At 41.7% G+C, this 18,548-nt stretch overlaps 1 protein-coding gene across 1 annotated transcript in view; it reads right to left on the reverse strand.

Annotated features, from left to right (window-relative positions):
- Nucleotides 1–18,548, reverse strand: part of Dnm3 (dynamin 3) — a 431,668-nt gene that overhangs the window by 31,444 nt on the left and 381,676 nt on the right. The window contains exon 17 of the mRNA XM_026388451.2: nucleotides 4,124–4,288. Within this exon, the coding sequence (XP_026244236.1) occupies nucleotides 4,124–4,288 (165 nt within the window). The remainder of the gene's footprint in view (nucleotides 1–4,123; nucleotides 4,289–18,548) is intronic.

Genomic DNA, 18,548 nt, shown 5'->3' on the forward strand with positions numbered 1-18,548 from the left:
TTCGGGGGGTTGCATACAGATCAGCTGCCAGGGAACTGTTTCCTACGAATCTCTGTTTCTGGATGGGAGGGTGGCCGTTCTGAGCCTGGTGACCTCTCTCACTCACGTAACACACACATAAACATTTCACTGAGAAGCTGAATTTTGTTCAGTCCTGGGAGTGGGGAGGGGGTGGGCTAGAATTTTGAAACTTGTTTGAGTTCTCACTACTCTCTACACATATTTAAGCCCCCTTTTCCCCCACCAGGGATTCAGTTCGGGTAACTACCAAGGAAGTTTTCCTTCTTCAAAGAGTAGCCTCTGTTGACTCACAAACCTTCTGTGGAGCAAACAGAAGAGGCATGAGCTCATGACTCTGAAGTTCAGAAGCAGGTAAAGCGAACCTACGGTGTAAGAATCCAGACAGTGTGACCCTGAGGGTGGGGGTCGGGGGCAGAGGGGCTCAGGCCTGGCCCTGATCTGGTGGGGGACGCTTGGCCTATAGAAACAGATCAGTGGTATAAATACCAGAATAAAGTTCTGGTATTTAAGATGTGTTTTCCACTCAAATAATGAACATTAAAAATAACACTTCATTCACATTAAAGTTACAGTACGTTTTTAAACTAGGACACATGTTACCAATTTTCCACCAAAGTGCCCATGGCCCTGGAGAGGGGACGTGGACCTCCAGGGGTCCCGGGGCACAGGCTGCCGCGTGCATTCCAAGTGTGAAATGCCTCCAGGTTTTGTATCTGGGTTTTAAAAAGAATCCATAAAAGCTTTTACATTCTACTTTGTATTTTCTGGGTTTATTCGAATGTGAGAAACAATGGTTCCAATCTTGGAGCATTGTTTCTCATATTCAAACACATTCTAATTAAATCTTCCAGGGCAATTTAGCTTCTGGGAAGACAGCCTTGTGTATATGCCCTGTGGGGGTGGACGCCCCATACCGTCAGGGCCGAGTTCTCCTGACCCTGTTCTACCGTGAAATGGCGCAGGCGCTGGAATGTGAGAGAGAAGACGTGGATTTCAGTCCAGGTTGTGGACCTCTCAGGGACTCAATTTCTCCTTGTAAAAGCTGGGGAAAGTAACAGGTATCCAGAGGGTGGTTGTGCCCTTTGGCCATGCACATTTTAGAATAAAGTTGGGTCCAGTTCCTTGATTCTGATAGAGAATTAGAGGTGAGGCCATCCGGGTGGGCTTGCTCGGGGTGGGGTGAGTCTGTGTGTGTGTGAGCCTTAAGGTCCTGAGCTGCTCTGGCTGTAGCCTATCTGGCATGACTGCCTGTCATAAACTTGCTGTTTCTTTGTGCCGCTGTTACCTGGTATGCTTAAGTAATGAAACAGCTGCTGCATTTCAGTAGACAAAGGCTTACAGTATGTCTGAAGCCAGGCATTTATTGCTGGGCTTTAAACTCCTTAAACAATCCCATATGGAGACCTGAGTGGCAGAACGCTTAATGTAAACTTTCAAAGGAAACTGCCCACCAAATGCTGAACTTCATGAAAACTGGCTGAAACACATGCTTTCCCAGAAGGCTGGGCAGCCATTCCCATTTCCAAGAGGAAAGTCCAGAGCAGTGCTTTAGAGAGACCAGGGAGGAGCAGGAGACCCCGTTTCAGGCCCTTACTGGTTCTGGAGGAATCTCTAACTTTCCCACCCAGAGCCATTTATAGAAGCGCTGGGTTCAGAGGGTAAAACTCAGAATTAGCAGTGAAACTGAGCTTTCTGGTTGCGATTCTGTTACCGATCCTCTCCTGTGGGGATCTCAAGGCAAGCGCCTAGCACTGTGCTGCACAGATGTGCTGGGTTTTGCTGGGTGTGTTTCCTTGGACTCGATAGGGCACATCTGGAATGAACAAAAAGGCTTCTGTACCATAAGATGCCTCGAGAATACGAGAGCATTTACAGGAAGACTAATACAGAGGTGGATAGAGGTAAATACGGAATTGCAGATGTAATTTAAAATACATAAAGGATATTAAATAGATGAAATTACAAATACAGTTTTAAAAGCAGGTTAAAAAAAAATAACAGTCATTCTAGATACGTAAAACTAATTTCTGGTAGCTATAAAAAAAAAAATCTCTTCAAACAGAGACCACCATGACTTCCTACAAATTTGGCATTACGTGATGTCTTAGACTTTTCGGCGTTCTGGTTAGTCTCTGCTTCAAGGTTTGACCTCCAAGATCAGGTCTTAATTGAAGTCTCCTTTCTCATGACTTCTCAGAGGTCTCTCTCGAGACAACTAGTGGCACTTTCCCTCCAGGGCTAATATTCTGCAGGTGAGGTTTGGGCCAGTCCATGAAAGCCAGCGACCTGCGGTGAGGAGGGGCCCTGCCTCCTGTGTGTGCATGTGGGGTGTGTGTTGTGCTTGAGGAGGCAAAAGGAGAATCGATCTGCAGTAGGATTTCTCTTCCCTTTTAGCTAATGTGTGTCAAGCTGCTCGGCACAGCTCTTGACAGGAAGTGCCGTTTCCTGTGCTGAAGATTGAATACCACAGGGCGAAGCCGCGTTTGAACCCGTGGCCGTGCTAATGATGCTCCACGAAACAGCAAAAAGATAAATGATCCTTAATCAGGACAATGTTTAAATAAGCAAGTGCCTGCCTATACCACAGCAAAACAACCTAATTCACTTAAACAAAGCTAAGAGGGCAATTTTAAAAATACACAGACTGTTTGTTGAATACTTAGGTTTTTCTCAATGGCTTACAGTCACTTTTTGTTTTTTAAGATTATTTATCAGGTCTGTGCTGTACCTCAGTGTTCTGACTGACATTTAAAAGTGACTGACTCCAACTTGGAGGGGCTGAATGATTTGCTTCAGGTCCCACAGCGGGCCACTGACCAAACTTGACAGGGCATCTCACAGTTTCCACATTTCCCATTTATTGCTCACCTGCTGCTTAGACTTCAAAGCCTCCGGCTGACCTTGCTTGGACACACAAAATGTACGTGAACAGAGCTGAAGACAAGGTGGCGCACACGAGTGCCGGGGGTTCTGGAGTCAAGGAATGTGGGGGTCATGGCCAGTGAGTGGACTGTCAGACATTTTGAAGTAAATCTTGAAATACAGGGAAGGGGCATTTGTAGATCTTCCACAGCCGCCGACTTGTTTTCACATACACTGTCTTCTGGAGTGATCCCCCAATGGGCAACAGCTCCCACGATCAGTGTTTTACAGGTCGGGGAGACAGGCCCGCAGCAGTGACTTGCCTTAGTCCCACAGAAGGGCGGCAGAAGCAGGCCACGAGCCAGGCTCCTCCTGAGCTCTGGTTTGGGTTCTTTTCGTGACTTTACCGTCTGACCTTAATTTCTCACAAGAAATGCTCCTGTTCTTGGTTTAAATGAAACGATGTCCTTAGAAGACAACGGGGAGTAAAATTGCTGATGCCTGACTTGTCAAGGTTCAGAAAAGTCTGCTACGAAATACCTCTTAACCTCCTTTCCTAAAAGACAATTTACCTAATCACTTGTATTGTTTGTACTTTAGAAAGTTGGCTACTGAAGGAACCAAAGCAGACCACAGAATTTAAGTATCCCATCCGGACTGCTAGGAATAACCAGAAAAGGAGAGGTTGGGATTGTCCTTAGGAAAGCAGAGCTGACTGACTTGGTATCCGAGGGGATGGGGAGAGAAGCCCTTTCCCAGGTTGAAACAGCACTCTGTGGTTTACAGAAGATGAAATAACCACACTCACACAGAGCTACACACATTGAGTATATGCAGGGGAAAGTACTTCCCATGCCTTCAGTCTCTAGGTCTAGAAGCCTGGGCTTTGGTTTCATTATTGGCTTTGCAATTAATGTATACTATGACCATGAAAACAGTATTTTTGCTCTGCTTTATTATGAGCAAATACACAACCTTCTAGAAGAGAACCAGTGAGGGAGGGAGCCTTCTAGAAGAGAACCAGTGAGGAACTTCTTGGTACTGTAGATAGAAGTTTAAAATTTTCTCTCCTAAGTTCTATCCCATCTATTAGTCACCATTTGTAAAGGAAAAATTATTGACCTGGGCAATGGGAATGTCAGTTATCCACAAAATGTCACAAAGAAACTCAAGAAAATGTGCTTCATTTCCAAGGGAGGATGGAGTAGAGGTTAAAAAGAGATGGTTTAGAGTCACTCACATTATTGATCATAAGGTGCATTATCGTCTTTGGAATCAGATCTCGGATGCATTTGTTGATGATGGACATGTAGGAGTCAACAAGGTTGCGAATGGTCTCCACTTGCCTCTCCAGTTGTGGGTCCATGGAAAAGTTCTCTGCTTGGCCATTCTCATCATTTTCAGTCTTACAGAAAGGAAACAAAACATGGATTACCTCACCTTGGCTCAGAAGAATAAAAACACCAAACATTATCAAATGACCAACTTCTTCTGCTTAGTATGTTTGGAATTCATACCATTACATAGTAACACCTTTTTCTCACCATCCATCAAGTAATTCTGAAAAAGAGATCAGTTTTGTTTTTTTTTTTTTTTTAGTCTGCCATAGTTAGTAAAAGCAAGTATTCTAATTCTGAATGAATGTTGAGATGAATCACTAAAATGAATAGTCGCCTAACAACAGACCTCTAGCAATCAGTCTCATCTTAAGCCATCTGCAAGCAGGCCAAAGAATGGACTCCCAACATAGCATGCGATGTCGGCCTCGGAGAGGAGTCTCCAGGGACACTATAGATTAGAAATGACCTTGATGCTATTCTGGCACTTCTAGATCTGCTCTGGATTGGATCAGCATTTGGATCAACCCAGATTCAAAACTATACCTCCTAGGACTGGCCTAGAGCCAAAATAAGAGATGTAAAAGGTGATTCATTCTCCCACGCACTTGCTGGACTTTGTTATGTGAATCCACACTCTGTCATCACTGCTGAGGGCTGGCTCCACGGTGGAAAACTTACCATTTTCACTTCCAACTTGCTATTCTTTGAATAAAACAGAACACATCTATCCACAAAGAATTTATTTGTGCAACATGAGAGAAGCATCTGTTTTCTATACTATAGGACTTGAGCTAATTAATTTTGGCTTATCCACCAGAGCCGGGGTGGAATGGCATCTTTGTCATTAAGGGCTGACCTATGGGCTTGGCATTGAAATCAATTTAGAACAAATGGTCTCCATTTCAAGTCATGTTGAACCATCTAAGCCCCAAAACATGACAGATATTGTGAGTGGTCTGGCTACTTTCTAGTATTTGGAAAGATTTAATTATGAATGTAAAAGGGGAAAATAATTTATTGCTTCCAATGTGGACATGAAGTACTTTTTTTTTTTTTTTTTTTTCTGGAAATGTACACACTTTGATCTGCCAGGTTTTCCATCATCTGATCAGTTCTAGCAAAGCCCTGTGCTAAATGGCTTAACTGGAACTATAAACAACAAGCCTTTCTTTTGAATCAATATACATGTGTGAAAGACACACAGTCCACAAGATCAAAAACACAGAAATTTATAATCATTTACAAGGCTCCTCTCACTCAGAAATATCTAATGCTTTAAAAACATTTAGTATATGCTAACTCTAAAAAACAATTGCCATTTTCCAGACCTAAGAGTCTGACCGCAGGCTTTGGGGACAGCATTTCTGAGGCACTGGCCTGTGGCAACAGCAGGCGGAGGACTGGAAGATTCAACAGGACAGTGGTTCACCTGTTTCATTTCTTTAAAAATGGGCTTGGGTCACTGAAGGAAAGAGTTGAATCAGGTCTTTTGTCACTGTTACTCTGTGATTCAGGCTCAGCAGGATCCGAGATAGGTGAGCAGAAACTACGGCCGCAAAATGATAAAATTGTAGTGGAAATGTCAACCACGTAGTGAAAAAAAACCACTGTGTTCCCAAATTTCTTCTAAGACAACAACGTCACTCTAGGTCTGCAAATGGCCTCTGCACTGCACCAAGACTCTCAAGAATCAACAGTAAATGACAACATCATTTAAGGACATTGGACTTGAAAGTGAAGTTTCAGGTTCAGGTCCAGGCTCTGTCACACTGGGTGTGTGGTCCCACTAAGTCTCCCATTGTGACTGACCCAGCTTCCGTATCTTTAAGGTGGGGACAAACTTACCTGAAAGCTTATGGCAGCTGAATGGGTACAAAATGATCTGGCAGGGGGCCTCAGAGGCACTCTATCAATGTAAAGGGTCTTTCCTTTCTGAATATTCATGTGCTGAGAGCTGCTTGACTCTCAACACACATGATGAACTTTTAAGATGATAAAGCATATATAATTAAAATCTTATTTCAAAAGGCCAAAGGACATCTCTTTGATACCTCCATGTTTTCTGAAAACAACCCCCCTTTCCCGGGGCCCCGTCTTCCCTCCACTCTGCCCACTGTGAAGACCTGTCATCTTTCCAATGTGCTCCACCAACACCTCCCCCTGACCTCCCCCCACCCCTCTTCTGCACTTCGTCCTCCCACTGGCCTTTATTCTTTAATGTCCAGCTTAGTCATTGAATAATAATATGCTAATCCCCCTCCTAGATGTTGAGAGCTCATTTATCTCCCCTTCCCAGCACCTAGCATAGAACCTGGTATCCAGGGGGAGGAGGAGAAGGGGGCAGAGTGAATGCTACAAACAGGTTTACCAAAGTCACCTGCAGCTCAGGGTGTCCAGGAGTGCCGACTTTGTTAGAAGAACAGAGGCCAGAGAGACCTCAAGTTGATGGGCTTCAAAATAATTAGGATGATAAAATGACTAAGAAAACTCTGCCTATACATGAGAATAGATGACCTACAGCTTTGTGAAGAAAATATGTTCTATATAAAGCAATCTAAACTTCTAGAATGACTATTATACAATTTAATTTATTCTTCTGGCCTGAAACATTCTTGGACTTCGTTATTATGTTCAGCAGTAGGGGGTGGTGGATCAATCTCTCTCTCCAGGAACACTTATTGAGTACCTACTGCGTTCCTGCACCATGCTAAACACTTCATATAGAAGCTGCCCCGGATCTGAGGAGGTGGGCACCATGGTTCCTGTCAATCTATAGAAGAACACATTGAGGCTCAGAGGCTGAAACCGTTCAACAAATTTAAAATGAATATGATTTTAAGCCAATTCCTTTTTTTTTTTTCTTTAGGTGTAAAAAACAGGAAGCTTGAAATAATGAGCTATCCGTACATGGTAAAGATAAAATAATAAATGTAAAAAAAGTTTCTTGGAGAAGGAGCCCCTGAAGTATTGATATTTTCAAGAAGTAAATGCCTGAGCTAAAAGAGAAAAGCAGAATAAATAAAAAATAATAAATAGATCTCTAGGAACATGAAGCGCCAGGAAAATTGAGTCACCATTCACATTTTCAGTTGAAATTTCCCCATTTTACATGACCTTCAACATTTAACCTTGCTTTACTGGCATTTTTTGCTTTTTGAAGTCAGAAGCAATTGATAAGCCATGTCAGAGTGAATAAAGAACACTGGTTTGATTCTCAACATAAAGAATAAAATATTTCCAAAATAACCAGCAAAACAATTTGAAACTGTCCTTTGCTTTGGGAAATATTAGCAGACATATGGTCACATGCGAATCTTAACTTTTCTGATAATACACTGGACACGATGGGGAGTCACCAAATTCAGAATGCAAATTTGATTTCTGATTTCAGAAAGGAAAAAAAAGCAATAATTGCCCCTTCTAATATGTCTAAGATGAATGGAGAAAATGTATACAGAAGAAATTTTTCTTTTAACTGAGTAATTGCAGAGAGCTAATGTTCCCTTTTCTCTAACCCCAGCCCTAACCAGATTCTCCATCATGCTCTTTTCTGAATGTATCCTGTGTATGACTATGTATTTTTTCTTTGTTTAAATTATAGGATTGCAATAGGATTCTTTGCAGTCAAAGCACTGAAGTGACAGCTGTTTATCATTATCCTCATCAAGGGAATGTAAAATAAAAATAGTAATTTGTCTCTGATCTTTGAGGCAAAAAAGAATGGTCTGCAAACATTTAACCTTTTATGTGCAGGTTCATTGATGCTGTTTACAAAATGTGAATAATGTTGTAGAAACCAGATTTCTTCTGAAAAATACAATGGACAGGCCTTGCGATTTTTTTTGTTTTCTAAACAGCTTTTGAGAAATCTAATTCAATTTCAGCAATAAAAGCAACATTGTAAATGTGAAATTGTTTATAAGAATTGCTGTGGCTTTCTTATGAAGTATTTGCACACTGTTTAAGACTGCACTACTTTAACAGGTGAGGGAATAAAAGTGTCAAAGGGGAAGCAACATTCAAGCTCAGGGCTTGACTGAAATGCCTGTTTTTCCCCATTTTTGGTTTTGCCTTTTCCCTTTCCTGAGCAAGAAAAAAATCTCTTATTTAATTATGTCATGAGCTTATTGGAGGACCATGGGAACCATTTGAAATAAGACTGGTGACTTCAGCTCTTTAAAGGTGGGATAATGGAGAGTGAGCAGTCCTGATGGTAACGGGCGCATAAACCGTACAGACCAGTGGGCGTTTGCTGCCTCTGCTCCCACCAATGGTGGGCACTGGGCAACAACCTACAGGTCCGCTCAAGAGATTTTTCCAGATAACTAACCCTTCTGTAGCCACCCATTATCATTGTACAAAATTCTAAAACAGAGTGTAGCAATATAGCATTTGGCTTTTTCTCAGTGGATCCACTCACCATTGTGAAAACACTGTGGCCGTGGAAACGCACTCAGGTTTCCCAGCTCCATATTATGGAGGATGTTTTCCCTGAAAACCTTTCCCTGCTCCCAATCATTCGTTTCTAATTTGCTGAGGCCGGAGAGGTGCACAGCCAAACCTGTAAGAACTGCGTGAGGACCTGGCCAGGACGCCTCTGCGGGTGGTCCAGGCTGCAGTCTGGCATCCTGTGCCCGGTATTTCCCTGATCAACTCGACAAATATTTATGTAGGGTCTGACGCTGCCGGTGAATGCCACAAAGGAAGTCCAGAAACGTGGGCCTTGCTCTGAGCGTCTGCAGCAGGGAGGACGCAGGGACAGATGAGTCGGTGAGTTTTAGACGCGCTAAGGGAGCTCTGGGCACTGCGGGCACTGCGGGCACTCCAGGGATGGGGACACTTGAACAGGACCCTGGAAGTAGGGTGGAGTTCAGAAGGAAGACTGGGAACACTTCGTGAATTTCCTCTAGTACTAGCCACCTATGGTGGGGCTTAATCAATACTGCAGAATGGAGAAAAGCTGCCCAGGCCATTTCCCGAGGGTTGGGCTGTGTTTCGGAGGGGAGCCCAGATTGAGCCCTGGAAAGCTGGGGTCTTGCTATCAGGAAATATGGGTGATCAGATGCATTTCAAGAACCAAGCGCTCCATTTAGAGCCGCTTTTTGTTGTTGTTGCCTTTTATTTTGGCCTGGGCATAATAATTACTGCATTCAGCATCACAGTTTAATTGATAAAAAGATCTTCTTGACTGTGACTGAGCATGTCCATAGAATTGAGCTGTGATTGCAGTCAAAAGTTTGGATGGCCAAGGGGACATGCATCTGCAAGAAGCATCTGCAATACAGGAAAAGCCCTGAGCCTGACCTGATCCCGGCCACCCAGGGGCTGACCCTGGATCTCAGGCAGGACTGAACCTTGTCTGCCTGCGTTATTTTCATTTCTGTTCTTTGTTGTTCCTCCCCCCTTCACCTGTTTTTGCCCTTTTATTCATTCTCCCCCCCCCAAATAGCATAATTAGCATTATGAAACTATGTAAGATTAATATGAAATTCAGCAGGCATTAAGCCTCAGAGTTTTAAAAATGCTGACTTGAATTAAAAGAAAGACCTTTCTCAAGTCTGATGTAGCTCTGTATTTTTTCCTTTTTAACTCTCTTTCAACCCAAAAGCTTCTGACGGTGTTATCTATTTCTGTGTGGTATCAGCATGTATCTAAGTTCCTAATAAGTAACTTGGATGAGGATAGCAGTGAATAACTGAAATGTGGGAGACAGAAGGGATGGGGTCTTGTCTCATATAAACTAGAATTCACATAATTGCATTTGCATTTAAGATACATTGAAACAATTGCTTTTATCTGAGACAGAAAAAATGTGGATAGGAGGATGTTTTTTTTTTTTTTTTTTTTTTTAGAAATATCTGAAAAACCTGTGTAGCCTATCCTGCCCTGCTCTTTTAATCTATCTTAAAGGCCTCTATATATGGCTTTATATGAATATGAAAATTTTATTTTTCAAATATTTTCAGCACAATATAAAATATTGCTTTTTAAGCAATCTTACATTTTAAAAAATTGTAAATATTTATTTGGGGAAAAATCTCAATCTTTATATAATGAGTTTGCTTTCCATAAAGTAACAGCTTTTCATCTATACAATACATACTTGAAACAAAATAATTTACATGGTTTCTTTAAAAACAACCACTCCTCCATTCTTAGGGTGAGGCTGATGCTCATGCCACACTCAAGAGCATCTGCAAACACTGCAAGAGAAGCAGGTGTTTCCAAACGCTACTAGAACGGCCACAAACAGCCCTGAGAGTGGAGCAGCTCTTCATGACGCTGATCACGATGAAGCGCTTTTGGACTCAGAGTGATTCCTTTGCTGCTACAAATCCTTTAACATCACCATCACCGTGCAAGGAATCCAATATTACAACCACAAGAAAATATACTGAGGATGCTGAAATGGATACTTGAGAATGACTGGACAAAGACTGTAATCCTAAGAGGAAAAACAGTTGTGTCCAGAGTCCACTTCCTTCTTGTTATTTCTGCTATAGTTTGAATATGTTCCCTGAAGTTCATATGTTGGAAACTTCATCCCCAGTGCCACAGTCCTGGGAGGTGGGCCCAGGGGGAGATGGACAGCAGGAGGGCCCGCTCCTGGTGAATAGAGTGAGGTGCTTAATAAAAGGAATGAGTGTGTATGTGAAGGTGGATCTTTAGGAAAGCCATTTGGTCTCTTCTTGCTTTCTTGCCCTTGCCCTTCTTCCTTCTGCCATGGGATGTTGCAGCAGTGGCCCTCACCAGATGCTAGCACCATGCCCCTGGACTTTCCAGCCTCCGGAACCATGAGCCCCATAATTTGTGTTCATTATAAATTTCCTAGCCTCTGATTTAAATCCTTTCGACATATGCTGAGGGATACGGGATAACTAGGTCAAATGGTGGTTCCATTTCTAGTTTTTTGAGGAATCTCCATACTGCTTTACAGAGGGGTTGCACCGACTTGCAGTCCCACCAACAATATATGAGTATTCCCTTTTCCTCACATTCTCACCAACATTTGTTATTCTTTTATTCTTGATAATTGCCATTCTGACTGCAGTAAGATGAAATCTCAGTGTGGTTTTCATCTGTATTTCTCTAATTGCTAGAGATGTTGAACATTTTTCATACATTTGTTGGTCATTCACGTTTCTTCTTTTGAGAAGGATCTGTTCAGTTCCTTTGCCCATTTATTGATTGGTATAATTTTTTTTTTGTGTGTGTTAAGCTTTTTGAGTTCTTTGTATATCTTGGAAATTTAAAATCAGCATACTATAGTCACAAAGCCACATCAATGTTCATAGCAGCTCAATTCACAATAGCTGAGCTATGGAACCAACCTAGATGCCCATCAACAGAGGAATGAATGAAAAAGTATATATATATATATATATATATATATATATATATATATATATATATATTTCTTTATTCAGTTTCTTTATTCAGTCCATTTTATTTATATATATATTTATATATTATATACATATTTATTTATATATTATATATATTTATTTATATATTTATATAAATAAATAAAATGGAATATTACTCAGCCATAAAGCAGAATGACTTTATGACATTTGCCAGTAAATGGATGGATCTGGAGAATATCATGTTTAGTGAAAAAGGCAATTCCTCCAAAACAAAGGTTGAATGTTTTCACTAATATGGGGAAGCTAAACCACAATAAAGGGAGGGGAGGGGAAGAAGAGAAGTTCAGTAGATTAGACAAAGGAGAATGAAAGGAAGGGAGGGGGTCTAGGAAGAGGAAAGAGTACAGTAAGTATAACATTATTTTCCTATGTACACATACAAAAATACCTAAGTGAATCCCACCATGTGTCCGCCCATAAGAATGGGATCCTAATTAGAATAAGATATATTTAATGCTTGTATAAATTTATCAAAATGGATTCTACTGTCATGTATAACTAAGAACCAATTTAAAAAAAAAAAAAAGAAAGAAACACATTTTTTTTTAAATTACCCAACCTCAGGTAGTCTATTACAGCAGTAGGAAACAGATTGAGACACATCTCCTACCCCTCTTCTGAAATTATGTGTATGTATGCGCACGTGTGTGCAAGCTCAAGAGGATGGAGATATGAAGTCTAGAAAACAAAACTGTCTTTATATCACTTTAATGCTGATGTTTGCTTTGGCTATCAGATTTTTCTGCTGTTTTTAAAAAGTGGCAAAAGTTTAGAGAGGTGAGATTGCTTACAGATCAGCAACTCCCAGCTGCGTATGTAATACAAATTAAAACTATTTTATGGTACACTTTATAAAAACAAGCAATTATCGTTTGAAAAAATTCTGTATTGTTTTAGAATTTGTAGTACATGAGACTGTTCTGAGGATTGTATTAAGACTTGTAAAGAAGGCTTGAGAGTTAGGAGAGAAAGTCAACACGGGTTCTTAAAAACTTTCTTTCTCTAGTTTGTTTTTAAAATAGTTTAACTGCAGAAATCAGGTTGCAATTACTAAAATCAGATTATAACTACTAAAGATGAGTTTATAATTTTAAATGATCTTTTTTTTTATGACCTGTGTCAAGATTTTTTTCACAAACTTACAAGGTAACTTTAAAGAAAACACCTGGGCTGGGATTGTGGGTCAGAGGGCACTTGCCTCACACTTATGAGGCACTGGGTTTGATCCTCAGCACCATTTAAAAATAAATAAATAAAGATATTGGGCTGGGAATGTGGCTCAAGCGGTAGTGCGCTCGCCTGGCATGTGTGGGGCTCTGGGTTCGATCCTCAGCACCACATTAAAATAAAATAAAGATGTTGTGTCCACTGAAAACTAAAAAAATAAATATTAAAAAATTATCTCTCTCTTTAAAAAAATAAAGGTACTATGTCCATCAAAACTAAAAAAAAAAAAAAAATTGGAAAAAAATTTAAAAAAAAGAAAACACATTACTGCATATATTCACCCCCCCCCCAAATTGTTCCTTTTCCTAACTATGGCTTTAAAGGTTCTAGATATGTTACTTACTAGTGAATACTACGTTTTCCCTCTGATTATTATTTGTGTTTACAGAGGGCATATAAATGGTTTCAACTTAAAGTAGATAAAATGATTTCTGAACAAGAGAATTTTTTAGTTAAATGAAAGACTTGAGAGGATAATTTTTCTTAGAAATTCTCACCATAAAATTTCATGCCCCACTGGTAGCCAAATGAATCAAGGACATCTGACAACATGATCTAACTCAATATAATTCCTAGCAGTATTCCTCCCTTGCAATGGGAATATGCATAAAATAGAAAACCTCTCAATCAAATACCCGTCTGCAGCTTCCCTAAAATACAAGTTTAAAACCCGCCTGGCTTAGGTGGAACACCTCAAGTGCCCAACCCACTCCCGTCTGAGGGAGCTGGAGAAGCTGAGAGGAGGAGCAACGGAATCACGCGACCCATATTTGCCTCTTGGCTCTGTCCTGGCTAGCTTGGCGAACGTCAGTGAAGTTCACGTTGGGAGGTGACACAGCTTTTCTAAGCCCCAATTCTTGTGCCCACACAAGGAGTGCCTTCTGATCACAAGAGGAATTGTGGCAAAGGCCCTCGCCACCGTGCCTACATGTACTAGGTGCTCAGGAGACAGTCACCATTTTTATTATTTGGGATGACTGATGTAACTCATACAAGTGACATCTGAGTTTATGAAATTCATAAATACAAACTTGGGTTAAAAGATAAATAACCTCCAGAGGATCTTTTCCCTCCCACCCTCAGGGAGCTGGGGAAGGTCCTGGCCTCATCCTGCAGCTCTAGGGAAAAGGCTCTTAGCAGCCCCAGATCCCCACACCTCCTGCACTCGGCCATGGGAACCAGGGAAGGTCTCCTCCCCAGTCCAGTCTTGGGACTGTGCCTTCGGTTGCCCAGATCCCAGGATTGTCTGTGCGATACTTGGGAGGGTCCCAGCTGCCTCCCGCAGCTCTAGAAATACAGCTCTGGGTGCTCCAAACCTGCTAGCTGGGAAAGGCTTCCTCGCAGACCACAGCCTTGGGACTCCAGCTGCTGATGCCCAGGTCCTGCCTTCCCCTGCACCTGCCTTGTGGGTCCCGTGAAAGGTTCTGTCCATGTCCTGCAGGTCCAGGACACAGCTACCAGTGCCTCAAATCCAGCACCACCTGCATTTTGCCCCACAGGAAAGAGGAAAGTCTCCTTCCCTGGCTCACAGCCTCGGTATTCAAATTTCTGGTGCACAAAGCTCTGGCATCGCCCGAGCTTGTCCCCGGGGACCAGGGGAACATCCCACCCACATCCCAGAACTGCAGATATCAAAGCCATAAGCCCCAGTGCCACCTAGTCCTGACCCAAGGGGCCTAGGGAAGGTCCACCCCACAGCCCACAGACTTGGACCACAGTTCCTGGTGCCAAAAGCTCAGGCATCACTTGGATTTGTCCCTGGGGACCTGGGTAAGGTCCAGCCTGGATCCTGCCGATTATAAGCCCCCCAAACTCCAGCACCATCTGCAATCACCTCATGGGACTCGGGGAAGTTCCCCGTTTGCATCCCAAACTTTGAGTATGTGGTTACTGGTGCCACAGACCTCAGCGTCACCTGTGCTTAGGGAAGGTGTCAACCTATCCCTTGACTCCAAAACTGTGGCTGCTGCCGCCGCAGGCCTGAGTATCGCCAAAATTCATCCTAAGGGTCTTGGGGAAGGTCCTCTTCACATCTTATGCCTCAGGGGACAGGAGCTGCTGGTGACACAATGTTTTGGTGTCCCCTGTGCTTAGTCCAAAGGACACTAGGACAGCCTTCTCGACGTCCTGCATCACTAACACTGTGGTAGCGACCACCACATGCACAGTTTCACTAGTGGGTCTGAGTCTGTGGAGTCCCACCACATGCACATTTGGGAGTCTATGTCCACTGCAAAGCCACAGACACTGTCATCTAGACTATCGAGGCACTCACACTACTTAGATCAACGAGAGCCAAAGAAATCACAGAGACTACATTTTTGAGCTCGCAAAAAGTAACCAAAGTCAAAGTGTCTACTCAACTGACACACTGTATCTCATCTAAATAAAAAAAATCTTGTCCATAAAACTGGAAGAGGTGCACAGAAATCCATGTAGGGATGTAGACATTTCACTACATGAAAGGCAATAAGACATGTCCAAAAAAAACAGTTCTCCAGAAATAGGTCCAATTTGAATGAAAATCTATGAAAGGACTAAAAAAGAACTTGAATATCCTATGGAAATGCTGAAACAAAAGGATACAGATAATACAAAGAAATTAGAAAAACAATTCAAGATATGAAGGAAAAATTCAAAATAGATATAGAGATCATAAAAAAGTACCAATCAGAAACCTTTGACTTAAAAATTTCAATAACAAAACAAAACAAAACAAAACAAAAATGGACGGCTTCAATAACAGAACAATTTCTGAACTTGGGGTTAGGTCTTTGAATTAACCCAGACAAAAACAAACAAACAACAATAAGAAAAAAACCCCAAACCAGAAAAACAGAAAATAATACAAAAACAAGAACAAAAAAAGTATTTAAAAGAGTAAAGAAAGCCTATGGGACAGGGGATACCATTAAGTGAACAAATATTTGCATTGTGTGAATTCCAGGGGTGAAGAAAAGAGGAAAGGCTTGGAAAACCTGTCTTAAGCAAAAACAGCTCAAATTTTTTAAATAGATGTGGCCACCCAGATACAAAAACCTCAAAGAACTTGATTCTTCCAAAAAGACCTTTCCCAAGACACATTATAGATGCAGGGTCAAAAGCATGAGCCAAGCAGAGAATTCTAAAAACAGCAAGAGAAAAGCATCAACTCACATATAAAGGAATGCCCATTAGACTCACAGAATATTTCTCAACAGCAACCTTACAGTCAAAGTCCTGAAAGAAAAAAATCCGCCAACAAAGAACACTATACCCAGCAAAACTATCCTTCAGAAATGAAGGGAAAAGATAGTCTTTCCTGATAAACAGAAACAGGGAATTCATCACCACCAGAGCAGTCTTATAAAAAATACTTAAGGAAGTCCTATGCTAGACTCAAAAGGACAAACCCACCATCATGACCACACAGAAATGTACAAAGCTCACTAGGAGAACAGGTTCATGAAAGAGAAAGAAAATTAAACTTTAGTGTGACAGAAAACTACCAAATCAAAAAACTCAATAAGAGGTGGAAAGGAACAAAGAATATTCAAAACTAGCAGAAATCAACTGGAGGGCAGGAAGAAGTTCATCTCTCCCAGTGAAAACCTTGAATGAAAGTGGATTAAAGTTTCAAAGATACTTTCATGCTCATGTTTACTGCAGCATCATTCACATCAGCTAAAATATGAATCAAGCAAGATGGACATCAGTGGATGAATGGATCAAGAAAATCTGGGCTCTATACTCATTGAAACATTCTTCAGCCATAAAAAAGAATGCAGTCTGGTCATTTTTAGCAACATGGACTGAACTGCAGGTCACCATGTTAACAGAAATAAGGCAGACACAGAAAGACACATACCACATATTCTCTTTAATTTTTGGAAATTTAAAAGTCAGTATTGTAGAAGAATGGAAAGGAATGAAATAGTGGTCACTAGACTGGGAAGGACAGTGTCGGGGGATGGAAAGAAATCCAATAAGAGGCACCAAAACAGAGTGAGGTGGAGTTAGCTGTTTTCCTGTAGCACAATTATTGATCCACTTCAAAAATAACAAGAACAACAGGAAATCCTCACAGGTCAACATGCTAATTTTGGAGGAGATGGAAGTCTTTGTCACCCTGATCTGACACATTGTGTCCATGTATTGAATTACCATAATTGTATCCCATAAAAATGTGCAAATATTGTGTCTCCAGAAAACAATAAATGAAACTCAAAGGGTCCCTTGCAGACTGTTTCTTTTAGGTGTTTTCTAAACCAGACAATGAAACTGGGCTACGATCTTACTAATAAATATTCCTGAGTTATTATAACAAATGCATCAGACGCTTTACTGCTTGAGCATGAAAGCATGGACTTACTCTTTGGAGGCCCTTAGCTCTGACCTTCGGTGGCCATAAGAAAAGGAAGGTAGGTATATTTAAGTGCAGGGGAAACAGAGTTATTCAGAAGGCGTGTGTGGAAGGTGCGGCCACTCACTTTGGTAATGCAAACAGTCTGCTCTGCATACTGTAAGGATACAGGAGCGCCAACTCGGGTGGGCTGGGCTGATGGCTTCTGCCAATTCTTCTAGAGATACTGTGATTCAACAGTGTGTCAACACACACACACATTTGTGTATTTTAGCTCTGAAATTACCAGGCTGTCAAGGAACATAGATTTGCTGGTCAAAAGGGAAAAATAATAGCTTTATTTGTAATATTTCTAGGAACACAGGCCAACTCAACAAACAAGAGTGGAGGTTTAAGAGCCCTCACATCCAGTGTCTTGGGGATCCTCGCAGCAGACTTTGGACACAGAAATATAGGGAAGGGAATGGAGCCTGTGGTGGGAAGGGAGACATGGATTCTGCCACACACTAACAGGAATGCTGAGCAGTTCAGTTAAGCCCTGTGTCCTTCAGTTTTCTGTTGAGGAAGGCTACCTGCTGCCATAATTACCCGTCAAAGGGTCGGTGAGTGGATGACCTGGCAAACAGTAATCAGCCCATAAATAGTAGCCATTGTTCTCCTCGCCTTTTTAGAAAGAAGAAATTAAATACAGGGGAATGGAGGTCCAAACTGGAGGCTGATCTAATTTTCCTTGGGCATATACTTTATGCTTTTTCTCATTAGCGAGGCCTCAATAAAACTGAGTACTAAAAGGGAAAATTGAGAACTTTTTCTTACTTTTCAACAAGTGATGACACACTATTTCAGAATTCCAAGTCTAGCACTCTCTCATGGAAGATAATGCCAGCCACGATTCTAGCAGCCCATTAAGAAAGCAAAAGAGGAGAAATTCATTTTCATAACGACTTAAATGTACTACAAATGCTCCCATTATGAGATGTTAATGGGCCGAGCTGTGCCTCTCCCAAATTCATACAGTGAGGCCTCACGCCCAGCGCTGCCACCTGCGCTGTATTTGGAGCTGGGATTTTAGCGGGGTCATTAAGTTAAAATGAGGTCTTCAGGTGGCCCCTCACCCAATACGACGGATACTTGTTACGTGAAGGGCAAACTTGAACACAGGCGTACACAGGTGAGAGCAGGTGATGGTGGAGGACAGGGCCATCCAGGAACCATGCAGGGAGGCCTCAGAAGAAGGCACCCAGCTGCCACCACATCCCAGACGTCTAGCTTCCGGAATTGTGAAAACATGCATTTATTTTGCTTAAGCTACTTGGCCTTGTGGCAATT

This window comes from Urocitellus parryii, chromosome 9 (genome assembly GCF_045843805.1).
Source record: "Urocitellus parryii isolate mUroPar1 chromosome 9, mUroPar1.hap1, whole genome shotgun sequence".
Lineage (NCBI taxonomy): Eukaryota > Metazoa > Chordata > Mammalia > Rodentia > Sciuridae > Urocitellus > Urocitellus parryii.